The following is a 26,133-nucleotide window of genomic DNA, read 5'->3' on the forward strand; positions in this document are numbered from 1 at the left end:
TAAATTGTGACATCGAAAACAGTAAGAGCAGGGGAGAGTAAAAGAGTAGAGTTTTTGTATATGATCAAAATTAAGTTGTTACTGGCTTAAAATAGACTGTTACAAGTTGTGTTACATAAATACCATGATAACCACAAAGCAAAAACCTATAGTAGAATCACAGAAGATACAGGTATGGGAATCAAAGCATACCACCATGGAGAATCATCAGTTCATAAAGGAAGGCAGCCAAGAGATGAAAAAAGGAACAAGGCAGCTATAGAACAACTGGAAACAACAAGATGGTAATTCTTTACCTATCAATAATTACTCTAAATGTAAATGAATTGAATTCCCTAATCAACAGGCCTAAAGTAGCTAGAATGATTAAAAGACAAGGCCCTATTAATTACATACCACCTTTAAGAGACTTACTTCACCTTTAGGGACATACATAAGTTGAAAGTAAAGGGATAGGAAATGATATTTTGTGCAAGTGAAAACCAGAAGAGAGCATAGGTAGTTATATTTACTCCAGGTAAAATAGACTTTAAGATAAAAATTGTTGACTAGAGACCAAGAAGGTCATTGTATAATGATAAAGGAATCAGCTCATCAGGAAGATATAGCAATCATATCTATAGGTGCATCAAAAACTAATATATTAGTATGTAATAAATATATTAAACAGATACAGATTTGAAGGGAAAATTAGATGATAATACAATAGTAAAAGGACACTTCATTACTTCCGTTTCAGCAATAGATTATTCAGACAAAATCAACAAGGAAACACTTGACTTGAACTGAACTTCAGACCAAATGTATCTCACAGACATAGATACAACACTTCATTCACCAGCATCAGGATATACATTCTTCTCAACTGAAGATGGAACATTCTTCAGAATAGATCATATGATAGGCCACATAACAAGACTTAGCAAATTTAAGAAGATTGAAATTATACTATGTATCTTTTCAGACCACAATGGTATAAAAGTAGAAATCAATAATGGGAAGAAAACTGGAAAATTCACAAATATGTGCAAATTAAACAACACAGTTCTGAACAAGCAGTGGGTCAGAAAATCAAAAAGGAAATTAAAAAATATCTTGATACAAATGAAAATGGAAACAGCATACCAAAGCCTATGGGTTGCTCCAGTGTTAAGAGACCATTTTATAATAATCAATGCCTTACAATAAGAAAAAAGAAAATGTCAAATAACCCAACTTTACACCTCAGTGAACTAGAAAAAGAACCAACTATGCTCAAATTCAGCAGATGGAAGGAAATAAAGATCAGAGTTGGAAAAGTGAAATAGAGACCAGAAAACTATAAAAGGATTAACAGGGGCGCCTGGGTGGCTCAGTCGGTTGGGCGTCTCACTTAGGCTCAGGTCATGATCTCGCGGTCTGTGAGTTTGAGCCCCACATCAGGCTCTGGGCTGATGACTCAGAGCCTGGAGCCTGCTTCGGATTCTGTGTCTCCCTCTCTCTCTGCCACTCCCCTGCTCCCACTCTGTCTCTCTCTCTGTCAAAAATAAATAAATACTAAAAAAAAAAGGATTAACAAAACTGAGAGCTGTCTTTTTTTTTTTTTTTAAAGATAAAATTGACAAACGCTTAGATTAAAGGGAAAAAAAGGAAAGACTCAAAATGAGACATAAAATAGGAAGCATTAAAAATGATACCACAGAAGGGTGGCTTGGTTAAACATCCGACTCTTGAATTTTGGTTCAGGTCATGATTGCATGGTCCTGAGATAGAGACCCACGTGGGGCTCTGCACTGGGTGTGGAGCCTGCCTAACATTTTCTCTTGGGGTGCCTGGGTGGCTTAGTTGGTTGAGTGTCTGACTTTGGCTCAGGTCATGATCTTGCAGTTCGTGGTTTGAGCTTCGATTCAGGTTTTGTACTGACAGCTCCAAGCCTGGAGCCTGCTTTGGATTCTGTGTCTCCCTCTCTCTCAGCCCCTCCCCTGCTCACACTCCCACCTCTTTCTCTCTCTGTCTCAAAAATAAAACATTAAAAAAAAATTCTCTCTCCCTTGGGGCACTTGGGTGGCTCAGTCATTTGAGCCACTTCGGCTCAGGTCATGATCTTGCGGGTTCATTAGTTTGAGTCCTGCATTAGGCTTGCTGCTGTTGGCCTGTCAGCACAGAACCTGCTTTAGATCCTCTCTCTGCCCCTCCCCCGCTTGTGCGCTCCCCCAAATAAATAAATATTTTAAAAACTTTAAAGATTCTCCCCCTCTACCTCTCTGCCCTCCCTTGCTTGCCCTCTCTCTCTCTCACCAAAAAAAAAAAAAAAAAAAAATGGTACCACAGAAATACAAGGGATTATAAGAGAATGCCATGAACAATTATTTGCCAACAAATTGGATAATATAGAGGAAATGGATGAATTCCTAGAAACATGTAACCTACTAAGGATAAATCAGGAAAAAATAAAAAAAAAATATTAATGATCCAGTAATGAGTAAGGAGATTGCATCAGCAATCAGATTCTTCCAACAAAGAAAGTTCAGGACCTGATGACTTTACTGGTGAATTCTACCAAACTTTAAAAAATTAATACCAATTCTTCTCTAACTCTTGCAGAAAATTGAAGAGGAGGAAACACTTCCAGGCTGAGTTCATTAGGCCAGTAATACCCTGATACCCAAGCCAGATAAGAATGCTAAATGAAAAAGAAAACCAAAGACAGTATCCCTGATGAATACAGATGCAAAAATTCTCAAAAAATTTTAACAATCCAAATTTAATAGTACATTTAAAGGCTTTTATGCCATGATAAAATGGGATTTATCCAAGGAATGAAAGGATGGTTCAACATTATCAAACTAATTAATGTGATACACCTCATTGATAGAATGAAAGATAAAAATCATGTAATCATTTCAGTAGGTGCAGAAAAACCATTTTGACAAAATACAAAATCCTTTCATGAATAGAATTCTCAGAAAAGTGGGTTTAGAAGGAACATATCTCAACATAAAAAAGGCCATCATATGACAAACCCACAGCTGATGTCATACTCAATGGTAAATGGGTTTGAAATGAAAGTTTTTCCTCTAAGATGAGAAACAAGACAAGAATCCTCATTTTCACCACTCCTGGCCAACATAGTACTGGAAGTCCTAGCCAGAGCAGTCAGGTGAGAAAAGGAAACAGAAGGCATCTAAATCAGAAAGGAAGAAGTAAAATTGTATTTGTTTGCAGATGATTTGATATATCTAGAAAATCCTAAAGACTCCACCAAAAACCTGCTGAAACTAATCAGTTAATTCAGTAAAATTGCAGGATATAAAATTAACACACAGAATTTAGTTGTGTTTCTTACTCTCTAACAATGAAATATTTGAAAAAGAAATGCAGGCAACAGTGCTATTCAAAATAGGATTGAAAACAAGCAGATGGTTAGGAATAAATTTAACCAAGGAGGTGAAATATCTGTATACTGAAAACTATAAAATGAATTACTGTAGTGTAGTTGCTGATGGCCTTGTGTGGTATAGATTTATTTTTGGTAGTGATGTGGGCCAAAGAGTATATATAAAAGAATTGAGACCATTTGTGTTGTATTTGAAGGGATTCATACATCAGGGAAAAATAACGAAACACTGATTGCAAAACTTCATTTTTTTTAAAACAATACATCTTTTTGTACCTTAGGAATTGAAATCAAATTATGGCAAATATCAAAATGGAAACTATTTAGAAAGAATAAAAAGAGAAATATTTATGGAAACTTCCAAATTGGTTCATTCTGGTGAATATAAATGTTTGTCAGAGTCCGAGAATTGTTTCTCTAGCTCAGAGCTGGGTAATGTATAAGTTGTTGGTTAGGGGATAGTTTTGTAGATACATGCCAAACTTTGTATATAAGTCTATATCCTGAGAGTGATTAGGTGGAATATTTCCAATCTGTAACTTAAAATAATCTTTTTGGTTGTTGCTTAAGATCACAGTTTTCACCTGAAGATAGACTCTGAGTGCAAATGACAGTGAAATTCCTATCTAATGTGTATAGTTTGTGCAGTTTTGCATTCTTAATATGCAAAGTGGTTGCTACATTAAGAGTTCTACTGTATTGTTGATTTCCATGCTGAAATCTGGCTGCTATTTTAGTATATATGTGATGTTAATCAGAAATTGCTTTTTCTAATGGGAAATCTTTTCTCTTTTACAGGGTATCTTTCCTGTAAATTATATTCACTTGAAAAAGGCAATTGTCAGTAATAGGGGGTGAGTAGTTGGCCTTACTAAATTTATTCATAATTTTTATAGATTGTGGATGAAGGCTTTTTTTCATTTTGGTTTGTAGTATAAAATATGCTATTAACATGTTTTCCTGCCAAAAATAAGTTTGCTTTATCATATATAATATAATATATAATTCTGAGAATATAACTATTTCTTAAAATACTGACAACTTTAATATCTTTTCTTCTGTACCTGAAAGGTAACCTGGGTTGTGAATTTTCTAAAAACATAATGCATGCAGTATGTTTTTAATAATTTATTTATTACTTTGAGAATAGGTTCTGATAGGATAACAAGTACAATCTCTGAATAGAAGAGAGCAAGATGTAAATACATCAAAGTGTTAACATTTGTTGTTTTTGCACATTCACATTGTGACTTTTAGAAATTCTTTACTGTCATGCTCTAATTTTAAAAGTAATAAATATGTGTTATTATAAAATTGTGATTTTATTTTCCAGAATTTATCATTTTAAAATATAAAATTTAAGGTACTATATAAGTGTGATAGCTTTTGGTACTAGAAATAATGTTTTTGAACAGAGGTTGAGTAAGCATCAGAGTTTAGTTAGGGCTTAATCAGGAAACAAGAACTTATGAGTCGCTTTACAAGGTAGAATTTAATATGGGTTATTGTTTACATACATGTTTGAAAATGAAAAAAAAGAGGAAATACTGATGTAACCAAAAATAATAACTACAGAAAGAAGTCTATACTCTGTAGGCTGGGGATACAAAAGATAATGGGCTGGGGATACTAGAACTCAGGATCTGAGAAGATGGGTCTTGAGATACCGGAGCTCAAACATCTGAGGAGTAAGAACATCACATGGCTGTTGCTGGTATATATGAAGAACGGCAGTGAGGCTGTTTCTGGGAATGCCAATAACAACTGGAGGCTGGGACCTATTTTCTCTGGTTAGGAACTGTGTATAGAACAGCAAGAAACACTTCTTCTTATCTCCTTTTCCCCAGTATCTTTCAGGTGCCCCCAGTAGACAGAGGAGCTTGTGAGGCAAAGTTGGCAAATCCCAGCCTCAGAGTCAGTGCCTAGAAGGGTGGATTTAGAGATGAGAGGTATTATTAGGTGACTGGTATGCATTCTAAGATAAAATTTGTTATTGAGGAATAGTAAGCCTGTAAGAAGATTCTGATATGAATGCACGATCAGCATACCTTTTTTTTATTCTCCTTCTTCTTTTATAAAATATCAAAGACAAACGGATATAGAGAAATGAAACTTGAAAATCCTCTTTTAGTGAACGTTTGCAACAAATAGTCTATCTCAAATTTATAGGAAAGGATTGCCAAAGTCATCAAGACTGTATAGAAGTTGTGTGGAAAAAGGAAGAGAGAGTGTCTAGACCTGGACCAGGAAGGCATATATTCCTGAAAGTACTAATAATGTGAATAATAATTTCTGAATGTGAATAGCTCACCTCAAAATGCAAAATATAATGCAAAAATACAAAATTCAAAAATAATGCCCCTGATTTATAACACTTAGTTCAGTAATAAGACTGATAAGAGCTGAAATTGACAGAAACTGCATGGAAGTGAGATGAGACAAGGAGATAGAATGTTTAGGGATCTAGAAATAGAGTACCTCAGAAAATGCTAGCAAAATAATACACTTCCTGATTGATAACCAGGGACTCATCTTAAATCCAAGAGCAATGTTCCCTGTTTATAATAGTTGTAAAGGAAATTAAGGACCACTTTGTTAGCAGAAAAATCTCTACCTCAATTCAGTTTGTTTCTGGAAGGCAAAGGAGATATGGCTTAAATAATTATACAGAGCAGCCATATTTGTTTTTCTTTTTTTTTAATGTGTAAGAGAATTGGTTTGATTTCTTTTTTTAAATTTTTTATTATGAAATTTATTGTCAAATTGGTTTCCATACAACACCCAGTGCTCATCCCAACAGGTGCCCTCAGTACCCATCACCCACCCACCCCTTCCTCCCACCCCCCATAAACCCTCAGTTTGTTCTCAGTTTTTCGGAGTCAGAGCAGCCATATTTGTTGGAAGCACACTTTCTCTAAGGAAGCAGAGAAATCGTTTTTTTGATGTAAATTTTAGAAAGCTACGTAGAATCAATTCAGTAGGCAAACCTCCCACAGTTTGGTGGTCCTAAATAATATTTCTGAAATCTGAAGAAAGTATTAAAAAATTGTCTTTAGGTACTGAAATGCAATCAATGTAGGGAGGATCTTTTTTCCCCCGTTTTTATTTAAATTCCAGTTAGTTAACATATAGTGTAATATTAGTTGCAGGTGTAGAATGTAGTGATTCATCACAAGTGCCCTCCTTAATCCCCGTCACCTATTTGACCCCTCCCTGCATCCACCTCCCCTCAGGTAACCATCAGTTAATTCTCTATAGTTAAGTGTTTGTTTCTTGGTCTCTCTCTTTCTGTCGGTCTCTCTCTTTGTCTCTTTAAAATTTTGGAGGATCTTGGGGAATTTTGATCCTTGAAGGAAGGGATTCATACAGGAAGAGTTCATGTTTATTTTGGCTTTTTTTCCACAGAGAATTTTTCAGTTTTCTGTCAACTGGTGGAGCAGATTCCAAACAGAAAGTGGTAGTCTTTCAGGGATGAGGAAACAGGCTGGAGTTTGGAACTCTCAGGGAGATTGGAAAGTAAGAGGTTAAAACCTGGAGAGAAGAGAACCTCAGAGAATTAGGGTCTTAATCTGTTTGCAAATTCCCCTTAAGTAATTGAGTTAGTTCTAGCTTCTTTTGAGCTATGTAAGAGTTGAGGAATCTTAGAGAGTACAGCTAGCAAACTGAATAGACTTCACCAGCCACTTAATATTGGTGAAAAAAATATTAGAGTTCAAGGACTGGCAAGTTATAGGGGCCTTGGGAAAGTATTTTGGACTTTTTGTTGAGATTGCTAAAGGAACATACCCTGTAAATAAGGGCTATGCCCTTGGATAAAGGACCAAACTAAAGATATATAGGGCAAAAGTGAGATAGTCTAGCCATAACAAAGCGTAAACATCTGAAAACAAGGGATGTTAGAAGAATACTGTCATTCAGAAATAGCCAGTATAATATGTTAATGTGATTTCCCATTTTTTAAATACATGGTATTTTTACTCTGTTCCCTGTTATGAGTTAATTCTCCTTTATCATTTTTTCTCCCCCACTCTTATAAATATTACATTGATGATATATCTCTTTTTGGTATCCTTTTTCTTCCTTAATTTCTATGGCTATTCTTGTTCCATTCTTCCTCTTGGGCCTCCCTTCATCATTCTTCTCTGACTCCTATTCCAAGCCCTTAATCCATGAGCTTTATCTCTACTCTAATCCTTTATGTGCAAAATGTGCCTTTTTTGTTCAGGTAGAGTAAGGTAGACAGTTTCACTACAGTGTGTGAAGGTGACGTCAGTAAAAGGAGATGAGTCCAGAGTGGCAGCAAAGGAATAAATATTGTAGGGCCTTGTAGGCTATGTCAGGGGTGTTATCTTTTATTGAATGATCATGGAAGTCACTAAAAACTTTCAGAAAGAGAAGGGACATATTTTTAATTTTAAAAGTGTTATTCTGGGCTGCTTTGTTGAAACTAGAACTATAGTGGGGAAAGGTCAGAAGCAAGGAGACTTGGTAGAATACTATAGAGGTCCATGGAAGACAGAATGATAGCTTGGATTCACATATTCCCTGGTGTGATGAGAAGTGGTAAGGTGCCATATATTTTGAAGTTAGAGCTGACAGTATTTGTTGAGCATGTAGAGTAGACAAAAAAGGAATTGAAGATGACTTCAGGGTTTTTTGTCTTCATAACTCTGGAGATGTGGTTGCCATTCACAGAAATGTGGAAGCTTGGGAAGGGATATATTTTGGGGAGGAAATCAAAGGATTCAATTTTGGACATGTTAAGTTTAAAATGACTCTTAGACTCAAGTGGAGATATTAGGTAAGCAGTCGACCATGAATGTGGAGTTCTGAGGAGTTTGGCGCTTCAAACATAGATTTGGAAGTCATCAGCATTCAAATGGTATTTAAAACTACGGGGCTGGATGAGAACAGTAAAGGAATTTCTGTAGATGGAGAAGTGAGGCGAAGACAGAATACTGGGGAACTGTAATGTTTAAAGATAAAGTGAAGAAGAGAATCAGAAGAATCTAAAAAGTTGTGGCCAATGAGGCACGTAGAGAAATGAAACAGTAGTGTCTTGGAGACCAAGCAAAGAAAGTATTTAGAGGATGGACTAATCAAATATGTCTGGTGTTGTTGAGTAAGATTGAAGATCTAGTTAGGAGCAGTTGGGGTAGACTAGTAAGAATGAAAACCCAATAAGAAGAAATTTTAGAGAGAATGAAAGAAGAGGAAGTAGAATACAGGAAAGACTCACGGGCCAAAGACTTAAGACTCTTATAACCATAACTGAAGGGCAGATGGCAACATAATTTGGTTTTGGGATAAATTCTTCTATGTAATCCTTTTTTAAAAATCATCAGACTCTTCTTACCTAATTTTTTATTTTGAAAAATTTCAAATCTATACACAGATTACAAGAATAATATAAATAACACCTATATCCTTTCCCCTGAATTTAGTAGTTACGAGCATTTTGCCATATTAAGCTCATGTTCTCTCCCCAGCCTTGCTTTTAACATGAGAGTAAGTTTTAGACATTCTAATACTTTACTGTTAAATATTTGAGTATGTGTCTTCTAAGAAAAAGGAAATTCTTTAACATGATCACAATATAATTATTACACTCAAGAAATTTACCATTGATACTAGTACTATGATATATCTAGTTCATATTCAAATATCCCTAATTTTCCCAAGAATGTCCTTTTTATAGCTGTTTTTGTTTGATTGCTTTTTTTGGTGGGGGTATGGTCTAGGAGTCAAAAAATTAAGTATTTTCAGGCTTTCAGTTATGAGATAAATAAGTCATGGGGGGGAAAGGTACAGCATAAAGAATATAGTCAATGCTTTTGTAATAGTGTTGTTTGGTGACAGATGATAGCTACACTTGCGGTGAGCATAGTGTAATACATAGAGAAATTGAATCACTATGTAGTTCACCTGAAACTAATGTAACATTCTGTGTCAACTATACTGAATGAAAAAAAAATTTAAATCTTCATAATCGGTGTATAGAAACGAGACAGATTTCTGTATATTCATTTTGTATACTGAGATTTTACTGAATTTGTGTATCAGTTCCAGCAGTTTTTTGGTGGTGTCTTTTGAGTTTTCTATATAGAGTATCATGTCATCTACACATAGTGAAAGTTTGACTTCTTTGCCAATTTGGATGCCTATTATTTCTTTTTGTTGTCTGATTGCTGAGGCTAGGACTTCCAGTACTGTGTTAAATAACAGTGGTGAGAATGGACATCCCTGTCTTGTTCCTGACCCTAGAGGAAAAGCTTTCAGTTTTTCCCCGTTGAAGATGATACTAGCTGTGGGTTTTTCATATATGGACTTTATTATGTTGAGGTATGTTCCCGCTAAACCTACTTTGTTGAGGGTCTTTATCATGAATGGATGTTGTACTTTGTCAAGTGCTTTTTCTGCATCTTGAGAGGATCATATGGTTCTTATCTGTTTTATTTCATGTTATGTTATGTTATGTTATGTTATGTTAGAGAACATCTTAGCAGGGGAGAGGGACAGAGGGAGAGAGAAAGAGAGAGGGAGAGAGGAAGAGGGAGGGAGAGAGGGAGATAGAGATGGAGACAATCTTCAGACTCCATGCGCAGTGTATCATGCTCAATTTGTATCAAACTGCTTGATTTGCGAATATTGAACCACCCTGGCAAACCAGGAGTAAATCCCACTTGATCATGGTGAATGGTTCTTTTAATGTACTGTTGGATTCAGTTTGCTAATATTTTGTTGCAAAAAGTCTCTTTTTCAGTGTTGTCTTTATCTGGTTTGGAATTGGTAATGCTGGCCTCATGGAATGAGTTTGGAAGTTTTCCTTCCATTTGTATTTTTTGGAACAGTTTGAGAGGAATAGGTATTAACTCGTCTTTAAATGTTTGGTAGAATCCCTCTGTGAAGTCATCTGGCCCTGGACTTTTGTTTGTTTGGAGATGTTTGATTACTGATTCAGTTTTTTTTTCTAGATATCAATATGTTCAAGTTTTCTATTTCTTCTTGTTTCAGTTTTGGTAGTTTATACGTTTCTAGGATTTTATATCCATTTCTTCCAGATTTTCTGGTTTGTTGACATATAATTTTTCAAAATATTCTCATAATTGTTTGTATTTATCTGGTGTTGGTTGTGATTTCTCCTCTCTCAAACACGTGATTTATTTATTTGGGTCCATTCTATTTTTGATAAGTGTGTTCTTTTTTCCTTTTATGATGTTTACATAAAATCTCTGGGTCAAAGAGCACCATAGAAATGCCCAGGTCAGTTGTTTTGCAAAATGTCCCTCAGTTTGTATTTGCCTAAATGTTTTTTCCTAAGTGGGTGATGGGCATTGAGGAGTGCACGTGTTGGGATGAGCACTGGTTGTTGTATGGAAACCAATTTGACAATAAATTTCATATTAAATAAATGAATAAACAAACAAACAAATAAATGTTTTTTCCTGGTTAGCCTCAGCTTAAGCATTTTAGATTGCAATACTACATAGGTGGTGTTGTGGATTAAAACGATCATATTTCTCCTGCAGGTCCTCCTAGCGCATGATATGATTAGCAAGACCAGGGCTTGGGGCTCTACCTTAGTAAATAGTAGCCGAGAACAAAGGCCTCAATCAGTGAACATGCATTGTGTTTCTATCACGTGCCTTCTTCATTGTATCCTGCCATACCTGTGGAAAAGATGACCCTGTGCTCTCAATGCTTCTTAGGATATATCATCTGCTTCTTGGAAAACTTGTACCATTTGTGCTGAAGTGCTTTTGTTTTTGTTTTTTATTTGGTTGACAGGGAATTAAATTACTTGAATAGGCTATGGAAATTTTCTTGTGGGGACTTTTAAAATTTACATAGTTTTCAGTTAGCTTTTAAAGTTTTTCTTCACATCTGGCTTTTCTCATTCTTTTTTTTTTTTTTTTTAATTTTTTTTTTTTTTTTCAACGTTTATTTATTTTTGGGACAGAGAGAGACAGAGCATGAACGGGCGAGGGGCAGAGAGAGAGGGAGACACAGAATCGGAAACAGGCTCCAGGCTCTGAGCCATCAGCCCAGAGCCCAACACGGGGCTCGAACTCACGGACTGCGAGATCGTGACCTGGCTGAAGTCGGACGCTTAACTGACTGCGCCACCCAGGCGCCCCTGGCTTTTCTCATTCTTAAAATGATCCACCAGTTTTTGTAAAGTTTCACTGAAAAAAATATACATTTGTATATTTGAAGATAGTAAATTTGTAGTAAATTTGAAGATTTTAGGGCTGATAAGAAAAAAGATATGGCTACAAGATGGAAGGAACATATGAGCTTTATTTAGGCAGAACTTTGACGGGTTGTAAAGGTAAGTCCCTAACAGCTGGAGACCTCCCGGCAGCGCAGGGCCATACCTATAACAGGAAGAGGGCACAGGAACCCCTGGGAGAGAAGGGACTTATGTATCTAGATTATGTTACTTAGCTGCATGATGGGAAATCTCTGGGTCAAAGAGCACCATAGAATAGCAGTAGCTTATGATCTTTTATAGTCCAGGGTGGGTCTAAACTGTGAATAGCAGTTATTGAGTGCAGCTTTATTAATGTAAAATGACAGGCTCTAAATGGCTAAAAATATGCTTATTTGGGTTATATTAGAAGCAGTTGGATGTAAAATTTTGGCACTGGTGGGCTGTGAGCTAATGGTGCTCTCTTGCTGTGAAGAAGTAAATAATACAGGGCCTAGTATACAAGAGACACTTTGGCACATTTATATAACATCATTACATTATGAAACACAAATATTTTTTATTTTAAATTGTGGGAAGTTAGTGGCATGATTTAAATTAGGAATAGCCAACTTCCGTAGTTTTAGGAGTTGTCAGTTTTACTGATTACTAACCAAACTTTAGTTTACTTGAAAAATAGTTTACTTGAAAAGAAGCTTATAAATTTGACCCTAGATTCCTAAATTTATTTTAGGAGGGAGGCACAAGGTATTACAGGTAGGCCGATGACATACTCCTCTTATGTTCTGCTTAAGGAATTATTCATGTTCATATTATTTTTTGGATTTGCCTCTTTACTCTGGTTTAATGAGTGTGGTTTCAAAGTGGGTTGAGTGTGTGTGGGAGATTGCATATAGGAAAATACATGTGCGCTGTAAGGAACACATGAGAACAACATCAATTTAAGTACTAATGTATAACATTTCTTTTCTCTGGAACTTTTATTTTTGTTTGTATATTTACTGAAATAATTTCTGTCTTCATTAGAGATGAAAATCAGAACTGATTTTTACAGAAATTCCTTTTTGCAGTATTTTTTCTAAATGTTCCATTTTCCCTCTTTACTAGATAATTTTCATCAGCTTACAACTTCTTGAACTCATTACTTTGTTTTCTCAGAGCAAAATTTCTCAAGAGTTGGTTATGCAACAGTGCTTATTGAATATGAATAAGTAGTCTTTTGGTATATTATGTTCATTTTTACTTCTTTATATTTTTGATTTTTAAAAACATATGATTCTGTAACAAAACTTATTTATACTACTAGAGAAAATAGGCAAAGCCTAGTAACTTGCTGGTGGGAAAACTGCAACTTGTATGTGAATGTTTCTTAAATACTTAAGGTAGAGAGAAATGTATGTGTATACACACACTCTAAGGCTGTATTAAATTCTGAGTTGAAATTCATATTCTCTTTGCTCAGAATAAGATAATTAAGTCCCTATTTAAGTATTTGTTTTGTTAGTAACATTGTACCTTAAAAATATTCAGGAGTGGGGCGCCTGGGTGGCGCAGTCGGTTAAGCGTCCGACTTCAGCCAGGTCACGATCTCGCGGTCTGTGAGTTCGAGCCCCGCGTCGGGCTCTGGGCTGATGGCTCAGAGCCTGGAGCCTGTTTCCGACTCTGTGTCTCCCTCTCTCTCTGCCCCTCCCCCGTTCATGCTCTGTCTCTCTCTGTCCCAAAAATAAATAAACGTTGAAAAAAAAATTAAAAAAAAATATTCAGGAGTATGTAAGTTAGTTTAATGTTTGAGACGTGCTTCAGTTTGAACAGATGATTTTTCACCATTTAAGAAAGAATGTGGTTGGGGCGCCTGGGTGGCTCAGTTGGTTAAGCGGCCGACTTTGGCTCAGGTCATGATTTCGCGGTCCATGAGTTTGAGCCCCGCGTCGGGCTCTGTGCTGACAGCTCAGAGCCTGGAGCCTGTTTCGGATTCTGTGTCTCCCTCTCTCTGACCCTCCCCTGTTCATGCTCTGTCTCTCTCTGTCTCAAAAATAAATAAATGTTAAAAGAAAAAAAGAAAGAAAGAAAAAAAGAAAGAAAGAAAGAATGTGCTTGAACAAGAGGGTATTATTCTAAGCGAAATTAGTCAGTCTGAGGAAGACAAATATCATATGACTTCACTCATATGAGGACTTTAAGAGACAAAACATGAACATAAGAGAAGGAAAGCAAAAATAATTTAAAAACAGGAAGGAGGACAAAACCTAACAGATTGTTAAATATGGAGAACAAACAGAGGGTTACTGGAGGGGTTGTGGGAGGGGGATGGGCTAAATGGGTAAGAGGCATTAAGGAATCTAGTCCTGAAATCATTGTTGTACTATGTGATAACCAACTTGAATGTAAATTAAAAAAATAAACTAAAAAAAAAAAAAAAGAAAGAATGTAGTTGATAAGAGTCACACATTCACCATGACTAAGCCATGCCAGTGCATTGGATATAATGTGTTTTTGTTTCTGCAAAGCATATGACAGTCTCATTTAACATCCCTATGGATATATAGGCAAGATGCTAACAAAGTTAATTTATAGATGGTTGGACATCTATCAAAGAATGTTTATCACTTCTTTCTTTGTGCCAGTGTTCTATTGTACTTAGATTATTCCAACCTGTGTGTCTTCATCTTTAGCTCAGTGCCTGCCATGTAGCAGACACTTAGTAAACATGATGGGTAAATGAGTAAGTTAGAGACTTTAACAATTTGATAACTAATATAGTAGTTTTCTGATGGCAAGGCATAGGACATAATTCTTATCCATAGCCATACTTAATAAAAAAGACTAGATAACCTCGAAATACAAATAAAAACAATTTTCCTTACATTATTGGAAGGATCTAAGGTAGCTCACAGAAGGAAAGGAAAAGCTAGTGTCCCAGTTTTCAGAAAGGAGAGAAGCTAGAATGGTTCACTAAATCTGGATGTAGAACTTACTTAATGGACAGTCTCTTCCGGGTGCCACTCTTGCAGTTTTATACTGTTTTCCATCCGTTACTCTTTTTGAGACTCGCATTAACAAGAGAGTGGCACTTATACACTAATAATGAAGCAGTAGAAAGACAAAGAAACTGATCCCATTCACAATTGCACCAAGAAGCATAAAATACCTAGGAATAAATCTAACCAAAGATGTAAAAGATCTATATGATGAAAACTATGAGAAGCTTATGAAGGAATTTGGAGAAGATATAAGGAATGGAAAAACATTCCGTGCTCATGGGTTGGAAGAATAAATATTGTCAAAATGTCATTACTACCCAAAGCTATCTACACACAATGAAATCCCAATCAAAATTGCACCAGCATTCTTCTTGAAGCTAGAACAAGCAATTCTAAAATTCATATGGAAACACAAAAGGCCCCAAATAGCCAAAGTAATTTTGAAGAAGAAGACCAAAGCAGGAGGCATCACAATCCCAGACTTTAGCCTCTACTACAAAGTTGTAATCCTCAAGACAGCATTGTATTGGCACAAAAACAGACACATAGACCAATGGAATAGAATAGAAACCCCAGAACTAGACCCACAAAAGTATGGCCAACTAATCTTTGACAAAGCAAGAAAGAATATCCCATGGAAAAAAGACAGTCTCTTTAACAAATGGTGCTGGGAGAACTGGACAGCAACATGCAGAAGGTTGAAACTAGACCACTTTCTTACACCATTCACAAAAATAAACTCAAAATGGATAAAGGACCTGAATGTGAGGCAGGAAACCATCAAAACCCTAGAGGAGAAAACAGGAAAAGACCTCTCTGACCTCAGCCGCAGCAATTTCTTACTTGACACATCCCCAAAGGCAAGGGAATTAAAAGCAAAAATGAACTATTGGGACCTCATGAAGATAAAAAGCTTCTGCACAGCAAAGGAAACAGTCAACAAAACTAAAAGGCAACCAACGGAATGGGAAAAGATATTTGTAAATGACATATCAGACAAAGGGCTAGTATCCAAAATCTATAAAGAGCTCACCAAACTCCACACCCAAAAAACAAATAACCCAGTGAAGAAATGGGCAGAAAACATGAATAGACACTTCTCTAAAGAAGACATCCGGATGGCCAACAGGCACATGAAAAGATGCTCAACGTCGCTCCTCATCAGGGAAATACAAATCAAAACCACACTCAGATATCCCCTCACGCCAGTCAGAGTGGCCAAAATGAACAAATCAGGAGACTATAGATACTGGAGAGGATGTGGAGAAACGGGAACCCTCTTGCACTGCTGGTGGGAATGCAAACTGGTGCAGCCACTCTGGAAAACAGTGTGGAGGTTCCTCAGAAAATTAAAAATAGACCTACCCTATGACCCAGCAATAGCACTGCTAGGAATTTACCCAAGGGATACAGGAGTACTGATGCATAGGGGCACTTGTACCCCAATGTTTATAGCAGCATTCTCAACAATAGCCAAATTACGGAAAGAGCCTAAATGCCCATCAACTGATGAATGGATAAAGAAATTGTGGTTTATATACACAATGGAGTACTACGTGGCAATGAGAAAGAATGAAATATGGCCCTTTGTAGCAACGTGGATGGCACTGGAGAGTGTGATGCTAAGTGAAATAAGCCATACAGAGAAAGACAGATACCATATGGTTTCACTCTTATGTGGATCCTGAGAAACTGAACAGGAACCCATGGGGGAGGGGAAGGAAAAAAAAAAAAGAGGTTAGAATGGGAGAGAGCCAAAGCATAAGAGACTGTTAAAAACTGAGAACAAACTGAGGGTTGATGGGGGGTGGGAGGGAGGAGAGGGTGGGTGATGGGTATTGAGGAGGGCACCTTTTAGGATGAGCACTGGGTGTTGTATGGAAACCAATTTGTCAATAAATTTCATAAAAAAAAATAAAAATAAAAAAACTGAGAACAAACTGAGGGCTGATGGGGGGGTGGGAGGGAGGGGTGGTGCGTGATGGGTATTGAGGAGGGCATCTTTTGGGATGAGCACTGGGTGTTGAGTGGAAACCAATTTGACAATAAATTTCATATATTTAAAAAAAACCAAGAGAGTGGGAGAATAGAAGAGGTTGGGTTGTGTGCATCCAATAGATTTAATAGATTAGATATAATATATGCAAAAAAGCATTTGATTAAATCAGTATTCATTTAACTACATGTTTTTAGGACAGTAGGAAAAGGCCTCTGGAAATAGCATTGAAATTTTATTTTATTTATTATTAAAAAAATTTTTAAATATGAAATTTATTGTCACATTGGTTTCCATACAACACCCAGTGCTCATCCCAACAGGTGCCCTCCTCAATGCCCATCACCCACTTTCCCCTCCCTCCCACCCAACATTGAAGTTTTAGAGACAACATTAAGGATGTATCACCAATTCTACTCTAAAACTGCTGTATCTTAGTATACACTCTCCATAGTCTTAATATTTTTAGTACACTATTTCATTTTATTTTCCTATATTATGTTTAGCATCTTGCTTGTCTGTATACATATGAGATTTGTCTGTGATTTTCTTTTCTTGAAATATCCTTGACTACTTTTGGTGTAAAGAGTAGTTTATAGAATGAATCTGGTAACCTTCACACTAGTTCTAGACTTTGAAAAAGTTAATGTAGAGAGTAATCTTTATTTTTTATTTTTTTTCAATATATGAAGTTTATTGTCAAATTGGTTTCCATACAACACCCAGTGCTCATCCCAAAAGGTGCCCTCCTCAATACCCATCACCCACCCTCTCCTCCCTCCCACCCCCCATCAACCCTCAGTTTGTTCTCAGTTTTTAACAGTCTCTTATGCTTTGGCTCTCTTCCACTCTAACCTCTTTTTTTTTCCCCTCCCCCATGGGTTTCTGTTCAGTTTCTCAGGATCCACATAAGAGTGAAACCATATGGTATCTGTCTTTCTCTGTATGGCTTATTTCACTTAGCATCACACTCTCCAGTGCCATCCACGTTGCTACAAAGGGCCATATTTCATTCTTTCTCATTGCCACGTAGTACTCCATTGTGTATATAAACCACAATTTCTTTATCCATTCATCAGTTGATGGGCATTTAGGCTCTTTCCGTAATTTGGCTATTGTTGAGAATGCTGCTATAAACATTGGGGTACAAGTGCCCCTATGCATCAGTACTCCTGTATCCCTTGGGTAAATTCCTAGCAGTGCTATTGCTGGGTCATAGGGTAGGTCTATTTTTAATTTTCTGAGGAACCTCCACACTGTTTTCCAGAGTGGCTGCACCAGTTTGCATTCCCACCAGCAGTGCAAGAGGGTTCCCGTTTCTCCACATCCTCTCCAGTATCTATAGTCTCCTGATTTGTTCATTTTGGCCACTCTGACTGGCGTGAGGGGATATCTGAGTGTGGTTTTGATTTGTATTTCCCTGATGAGGAGCGACGTTGAGCATCTTTTCATGTGCCTGTTGGCCATCCGGATGTCTTCTTTAGAGAAGTGTCTATTCATGTTTTCTGCCCATTTCTTCACTGGGTTATTTGTTTTTTGGGTGTGGAGTTTGGTGAGCTCTTTATAGATTTTGGATACTAGCCCTTTGTCTGATATGTCATTTACAAATATCTTTTCCCATTCCGTTGGTTGCCTTTTAGAGAGTAATCTTTAAAGATTTGATAAAACTTGATTATAAAAATGTCTGGACTTGGAGAGTAGTAAGCAAGACAATGCAATAGGAGTTTTCTACCATCATCTCCTCACAGAACCAACTATGAATGAGATTACCTTTGTGGAATCTGGATGTAGGACTTACATAACGGACATCATGTTCAAGATGCCATTCTTAAAGTTTTACACTGTTTTCCATTCCTGCACTGCTGGGATTACACTTAAGAAATGTTAGCAGACTATTGAAGCCAGAAATCTGAGAATAGATGCATTGAAGAGAGTAGTAAGAACAGTTTCACTTTACCTATGTCATCCCTCCCCAAAGGTGTTACAGCTCAGTGACAAGAGAGATTCACTTGGTCTGAACTTTTTCCACTGGGGGAAAGTGAGAGCATAGTGAGTGAGTACTTGGCTTTCCAGCCATGTAGGATGCTGCCCCAGAGGCCCACTTTTTTCTCACCATACTGAAGTAATCTGCACAGCAAAGTGGTTGAGAGAGGCTGGGGGCAGGTAAGAGATATGGGGACTTACAGCAACCAGGGCTCAGAAATCATCAAAGGGTCACAGATCTGACTGACTAACCACTTTGCAGACTCCCACCAAGAAGCCTGCCCCTGAGCTAGTGGAAACATCTTCCTACAGATTCCTCCAACTGGTCCATGGACCCCTCAAATGTTCTTGATGCCTTACCCACTCTTCCTGTCACTGTATCACCTGTGCCCATGGATAGTGTGTTTGCAAGCCTTTGCATATGGCTCATAATTCTGCAGAAATACAGATAATCTTTGTAGGATCAGGAGAAGACAAACAACTTGAGCATTTCAGGGTTTTGCCCAGGGATCACCTGGCCTGGCTTTGTGAGATCAAGAGAAGGCATCTTTAGGAATTCTCACTAAATCAGGAGTAAGAGATGTAGAGCAGGAGCATACATAGAAAAGGTCTGAGAGAACTTCATAATTTATTCTTGCACTGACTAGTAAAGGCATTTGTCTCCTGAAGTCCTTCAGCAAAGACTAGAGAAGATAAGTTCTTTGAATAAAAGACAGAAATGCAAAACTTCAAGGAATAAGAAAAATTAAGGAAATATGATACCACTAAAGAAGCACATTAGTTTTCAATTTACTATCCTGAAAGAAGTGGAGATCTATAAATTGCTTGAAAGGTAATTTAACATAATTATTTTCTTTTTTTTCCTTAAAAGAAAAAGAAAAAAAAGAACATAATTATGTTAAAGGAAGCTCAGCAGCTACTAGAGAGCATAGATGGATAATGAAATTAGGAAAAGAACATATGAACAAAAAAGGAAGTTCTACAAAGAGATAGAGCTGAAAAAATAAAAGAACCAAATTCTGGAGCTGAAGAATACAGTAAACAAAATGAAAACTGTAATTGATAGTGTCAATAACAGACTTGGTCAAAAAGAAGAAAAAATCTGTGTACCCAACAATAAGTCACTTGAAAATATCCAGCCAGAAGAGAAAAAAAAAAAAAAGAAAAAGAAAAAGAAGGAATGAAAAGGAATGAACACAGTCTACAGGATTTATGGAATCATCCTCTTGAACTAGTAAATGCCTTGTGGTAGTCCCAGAAGGAGAGGAGAGAGAGTTAGGGTAGAAAACTAATTTAGAGTAATGGCTAAAAACTTCCCAAACCTGGGGAGAGATACGGACATCCAGGTCCATGAAGCTCAAAGCTCTCTAAACAGTTCAACCTAAAGAAGACTTCTTCAAGACGTGTTATATCAAACTGTTAAAAGTTAAAAACAAAGAGAAAAATTTGAAAGTAGCAACATAAAGAGAGTAGTTGCATAGAAGGGAAACTCCATAAAGCTATCAGCAGTTTCACAGCAGAAGCCTAACAAGCCAGGAGTAAATGAGATGATGTATTTATAGTTCTGAAAGAAAAAAAACCTGCCAACCAAGAATACTTTATCTGGCGAAGTTATCTTTCATATAAGAAGGAGAAATAAAGACTTTCCCAGAAAGATAAAAGCTGAGGGAGTTAATGTCCACTAGATACATTTTATAAGCGATGCTGCAGGGTGTTTTTGAAGCTGAAAGGGGTATTAGTTAACATGAAAACATATGAAAGTGTAAAACACATTGGTAAAGGTAAGTATATAGTCAAGTTTAGAATATTTTAATACTGTAATGGTGTGTAAACTACCTTCAACTCTAGTATAAAGGTGAAAAGACAAAGTATTACAAATAACAATAGGCAAAACACTAACATTATTTTTCATAGAACTAGAACAAATAATACGGAAATTTTTATGGAACCCTGAATAGGCCAAAGCAGTCTTAAGAAAGAAGAACAAAGCTGAAGGTATCATAATTCCAGACTTCAAGATATATACTACAAAGCTGTAGAAATCAAAGCAATATGGTACCAGCACAAAAGTAGATACAAATGATCAATGGAACACAAGAGTCCAGAAATAAATTTACGCTTATATTGTCAGTTAATCTATGCCAAAGAGGCAAGAATATACAGTGGGGGAAAAGACAATCTCTTCAATAAGTGATGCTGGGAAAACTGGACAGCTACATGCAGAAGAATGAAACTAGACCACTTTGTTACCCCATATACAAAAATAAAATAAAAATGGATTGAAGACCTAAACATGAGACCTGAAACCATGAAACTCCTAGAAGAGAACACAGGCAGTAATTTCTCTGACATCAGCTGTAGCAACATTTTTCTAGCTATATCTCCTAAGGCGAAGGAAAGAAAAGCAAACATAAATTATTGGGACTACATCAATATAAAAAGATTTTGCAACAGCAAAGGAAACCATCAACAAAAACAAAAAGGCAACCTATTGAATGGGAGAAGATATTTGCAAATTATATATCTAATAAGGGGTTATTATTCAAAATGTATAAAGAATTGATACAACTCAACACCAAAATACTAAATAATCTCATTAAAAATTGGCAGAAGATTAATTGACCATATAGTTTGAGTTTTCTGTTCTATTGATCTGTGTGTCTGTTGTTGTGCTAATAGCAAAGTATTTTGATCACTACAGCTTTGTAATATAACTGGAAGTCTGGAATTGTGCTGCCTCTAGCTTTGCTTTGCTTTGCTTTTTAAAAGTTGCTTTGGCTATTCAGGGTCTTTTGTGGTTCCATACAAATTTTATAATTGTTTGTTCTAGCTCTGTGAAAAATGCTGTTGGTATTTTGATATGGATTACATTAGAAGTGTAGATAGCTTTGGGCAGTGTAGACATTTTAACAATATTTGTTCTTTCAGTCCATGAGCATGGAGTGTCTTTCCATTTCTTTGTGCCCTCTTCAGTTTCTTTCAATAATGTTTTATAGTTTTCAGAGTACAGGCATTTCACCTCTTTGGTTAGGTTTATTCCTAGATATCTTATGGTTTTTGGTGCAATTGTAAATGGGATCAATTCCTTAATTTCTCTTTCTGCTGTTTCATTATTTGTGTATAGAAATGCAATAAATTTCTGTACATTGATTTTGTATCCTAAACTTTACTGAACTTGTGTATTAGTTCTAGCAGTGTTTTGGTAGAATCTTTCAGGTTTTCTATATATAGTATGATGTCATCTGGAAATAGTGAAAATTTTACTTCTTCCTTATTGATTTCATTCCCATTATTTCTTTTGGTTGTTTGCTGTGGCTACGGCTTTTTAGTACTATGTTGAATAAAAGTGGTGAGAGTGGACATCTTTGTCTCTTATTCCTGACCTTAGGAGAAAAGCTTTCCATTTTTCCCTGTTGGGGATGATGTTAGCTGTGGTTTTTCATATAAGGCTTTTATTATGTTGAGGTATGTTCCCTCTAAATCTGCTTTGTTGATGGTTTTTTATCATGAATGGATGTTGTTCTTTCTTAAATGCTTTTCTGCATCTATTGAAAGGATCATACAGTTTTTATCCTTTTCTTCGGATATTTTAAAACCTTGGCTACAATTTATGATTATATCCCTCCTTTTACACTATTATTGTTTTGGTCTTTTTTTAAAATTTATTTTCACATGATTAGACCTTTCTTAAGTGTGTTTTGATTTAGCAAAGAATTTACATCGCCAGTCCTCCCTATTAGCTCTCATTGTTTTCTATTTCATGAATATGTTTTAAATTTTTATAAGTAATATTTTCTAATTTCTAATTTTTTGGACCTCTGGCTTTTATAAAACTTAAACAGGGCACCTCTGTGGCTCAGTTGGCTGTGTCCAACTTTGGATCAGGTTGTGATCTCACAGTTCATGAATTCGAGGCCTATGTTCAGCTCTGTGGTTACAGCTTGGAGCCTGGAGCCTGTTTTGAATTGTGTGTCTCCCTTTCTCTCTGCCCCTTCCCTGCTCACGCTCTGTCTCTCTCTCTCTCTCTCTCTCTCTCTCTCTCTCTCTCTCTCAAAAATAAACAAACATTTTAAAAAGTAAATATAAAAAAATTACACAATTTTTTAAAATTTATTTTTTATTTTTTAAAAAATTTTTTTTTTCAACGTTTTTAATTTATTTTTGGGACAGAGAGAGATAGAGCATGAACGGGGGAGGGGCAGAGAGAGAGGGAGACACAGAATCTGAAACAGGCTCCAGGCTCCGAGCCATCAGCCCAGAGCCTGACGCGGGGCTCGAACTCACGGACTGCGAGATCGTGACCTGGCTGAAGTCGGACGCTTTACCGACTGCGCCACCCAGGCGCCCCAAAAAAATTACACAATTTTTAAAACTTTGTCAGTCTGGACACTCTGTGAATTATATTTAGTCTTTTCTAATTCTAGAATTGACGAGTATGGAATTCCCTCTTTGTAATACTTTAGTTATATTATACAAGGTATTGTAGTTAGTATGTGTTTCCAAATTGATAATCTCTAGAATATTCTCCTTTAGCTTCATAAAGTTTATATTTTGCTCTTCTGTAATTTGTGGACTGTAGTATAAGTTAAATCTCATCACCACACCCTTTAAAAATGGTGAGAAAGGAACAAGGAAGATAAGAATGAAGTAAAATTTATAAATATATATGATAGAGCAAGGAACAATACATAGTAGATGATATAGACATGTTTCTCTACCTAGTTGCAGGTATTAATTTTCATTAACGAACTCCTTTTTTTACTACCCATTTTACGATGTTTTTTCTTTAGCACCTCAGCTATGGTATTTGAGCCTTTGGTGATTCAGTATGATAAGGGATGATATAGTTTTTTCGTTAACATTTACCACAGAGTATGACAATATTAGGATGTTCCTTGTGGATCCCTTTGGTTCCATCTGTGTGTTTCCCCACTTCTGTTATATAGCAGTAAACCTGTTTCTTCTTGAGGACTGGCAAAAATTAAACACAACAGCCAATACCAAAACCACCTCTTTTTTCCCACTTGTGTGCCCAGTGGCAGGAAGAATTTAAAACTGAAACAGCCTCATGGTAATCTCACATTCAGTGTAATTGAATCATGTTCTCATCTGGTATGTTCATATTTCACTTGGATTCTATATCAGTGGAGTAAAAAATCCTCAAGAGATTGGAACCTAAAATTTTACAAGTGAGTCATTATGTTTGAGAGTGAGAAGTGTCCCTTCCATTACTACTTCTTTCTTGACCCATGTTCTGTCTTTGGGAAAAACATAGCTATATTGGTTCCTGGTTCAGAGCATTTATCACATCGTGTGGATAGTGCCCAAGTCTTTAAAAAGATAGCATGATGAATTATTTTAGAGTCCTCTCTGTTGTTCTGTACAGTCCAGTGTTCTGGGTGATGAAGTAATTAGTAATGTCAGTTAATCCTGTGGGCACCAGTCTATTATTTTACTTCTTTTAGTTTCAAGTGAGGTCCTTGCACATATTTCAGTTTTACCCACATTAACATGATGGCAAATAAAATATTGAGTAGTCTACTGAAGGTCATGTTTCCAGAGATAAAGGAGGCAGAGGAAGTAAGTCCAAATCCCATCCCTTTTATGGTGAATGGAGTCCAGTGTAGTACACTTGCCAAATTGTGTTGGCTAATCCACTTGGAGGATGATACTATATCAGAGTCTCAGCATTACCCATTGCTACTAGCCAGTTCTCATTCAACACTTGTACCAGATCAGCCTTGATGATCAGGGAAAGTCCATGGAGTTAAGCTTATTAATAGCTGTAGTGCCTTTTACCACATTCATTGTGGGATATCTGGGGAAGGAAACAGACTGAATTAATGGGACACTTGGAGGAGTGTTGGAAAATTGGCTTCCTTTGCAAGATAACTCTTTAAGTCTTAAGGAAGTCTTTAAGGAAGGCAAGGACACCCTCTTGAGTAGAGAAGGAGGGCCTTTTTCTACTGCAAAGGGAAGTATATTAAGGGTGGAACTTGGGCTCTTTTAAGTGTCCCATGTCATACTTTTATTTCTACCATGCTTTCTAATCAGTAGCCTGCCTTTTATCTTCGTATTTATGGGAAGACATAAATTCAACTGACCTTGTAATTCAGCAAACATCAGGATCAAAACTAGAGTTTGGTTTTTGGTTTTGAGCCCTGAAAGTGAAAGAGAAGATTAATCTAAGTGAACTCTTACGCAGAACATCAATAAAGTGAGCATTCAGCTTTTTGTAGCCCCGGTTTTCTGACCACAGATGATCCTTCCAATTAGATATTACAGAGTATATTAAATTGTCTCATCTATCCATTCTACATTTGCTAGATTTATTTAACTCTTAGTTTATTTAAAAACATTTTAAATAATTTTATTCAATTATTTTTATTTTTTATATTTTAGTTAATATAGAGTGCAGTATTGGTTTCAGAAGTAGAAAGAATTCAGTGATTTCTGAATACAACACCCAGTGAGCATACAACACCCAGTGCTCATTACAACAAGTGCCTTAATACCCATCACCCATTTAGCCCATCTCCCATCCACCTCCCTCCATCAGCCCTCAGTTTGTTCTCTGTTGTTAAGAGTCTCTTGTGGTTTGTTTCCCTTTCTTCTCCCTACCCCTTCCCATGTTCATCTGTTTTGTTTCTCAACATTCCACATATGAGTGAAATCATACGATATTTGTCTTTCTCTGACTTATTTTGCTTAGTCTAATAATTCTAGCTCCATCCATATTGTTGCAAATGGCAGGCTTTCATTTTTTTGATGGATGAGTAGTATTCCATAACACACACACACACACACACACACACACACACCCCACATCTTCTTTATCCATTCATCAGTTGATGGACATTTGCACTCTCTTCATTGTTTGACTATTGTTAGTACTGCTATAAACATTGGGGTGCACATACCCCTTAGAATCTGTATTCTTTTTTTTTTAAAGATTTTTAATGTTTATTTTGAGAGACAGAGAGCGATCAGGGGAGAGGCAGAGAGAGAGACGCACACAGACTCTGAAGCAGGCTCCAGGCTTTGAGCTTGTCAGCACAGAGCCTGACATGGGGCTCATGAATCATGACCTCATGAATCATGAGATCATGACCTGAGCCGAAGTTGGATGCTTAACCAACTGAGCCACTCAGGCACCCCATCAAATCTGTATTCTTTTACCATTTGGGTAAATTCCTAATAGTGCAATTGCTGGATTATAGAGAGTTCTATTTTTAGTTTTTTGAGGAACCTCCATACTGTTTCCAGAGTGGCTGTACCAGTTTGCATTCCTACCAACAGTGCAAGAGAGTTTCCCTTTCTCCACATCCTTGCCAACACCTGTCTCCTGTGTTGTTAATTTTAGCCATTCTGACAGGTGTGAGGTGGTATCTCATTGTGGTTTTGATTTGTATTTCCCTGATGATGAGTGATGTTGATCATCTTTTTATGTGCCTGTTAGGCATCTGGATGTCTTCTTTGGAAAAATGTCTATTCATGTCTTTTGCCCATTTCTTTTTTTTTTTTTTTTTTTATGAAATTTATTGACAAATTGGTTTCCATACAACACCCAGTGCTCATCCCAAAA

At 36.6% G+C, this 26,133-nt stretch overlaps 1 protein-coding gene across 3 annotated transcripts in view; it reads left to right on the forward strand.

Moving 5' to 3' along the window:
- Positions 1-26,133, forward strand: part of DOCK3 (dedicator of cytokinesis 3) — a 580,531-nt gene that overhangs the window by 168,046 nt on the left and 386,352 nt on the right. For all 3 annotated transcript variants that reach the window (XM_047849906.1, XM_047849909.1, XM_047849907.1), the window contains one exon: positions 4,175-4,230. In XM_047849906.1, the coding sequence (XP_047705862.1) occupies positions 4,175-4,230 (56 nt within the window). The remainder of the gene's footprint in view (positions 1-4,174; positions 4,231-26,133) is intronic.

Source organism: Prionailurus viverrinus, chromosome A2, assembly GCF_022837055.1.
Source record: "Prionailurus viverrinus isolate Anna chromosome A2, UM_Priviv_1.0, whole genome shotgun sequence".
Taxonomy (NCBI): Eukaryota; Metazoa; Chordata; class Mammalia; order Carnivora; family Felidae; genus Prionailurus; species Prionailurus viverrinus.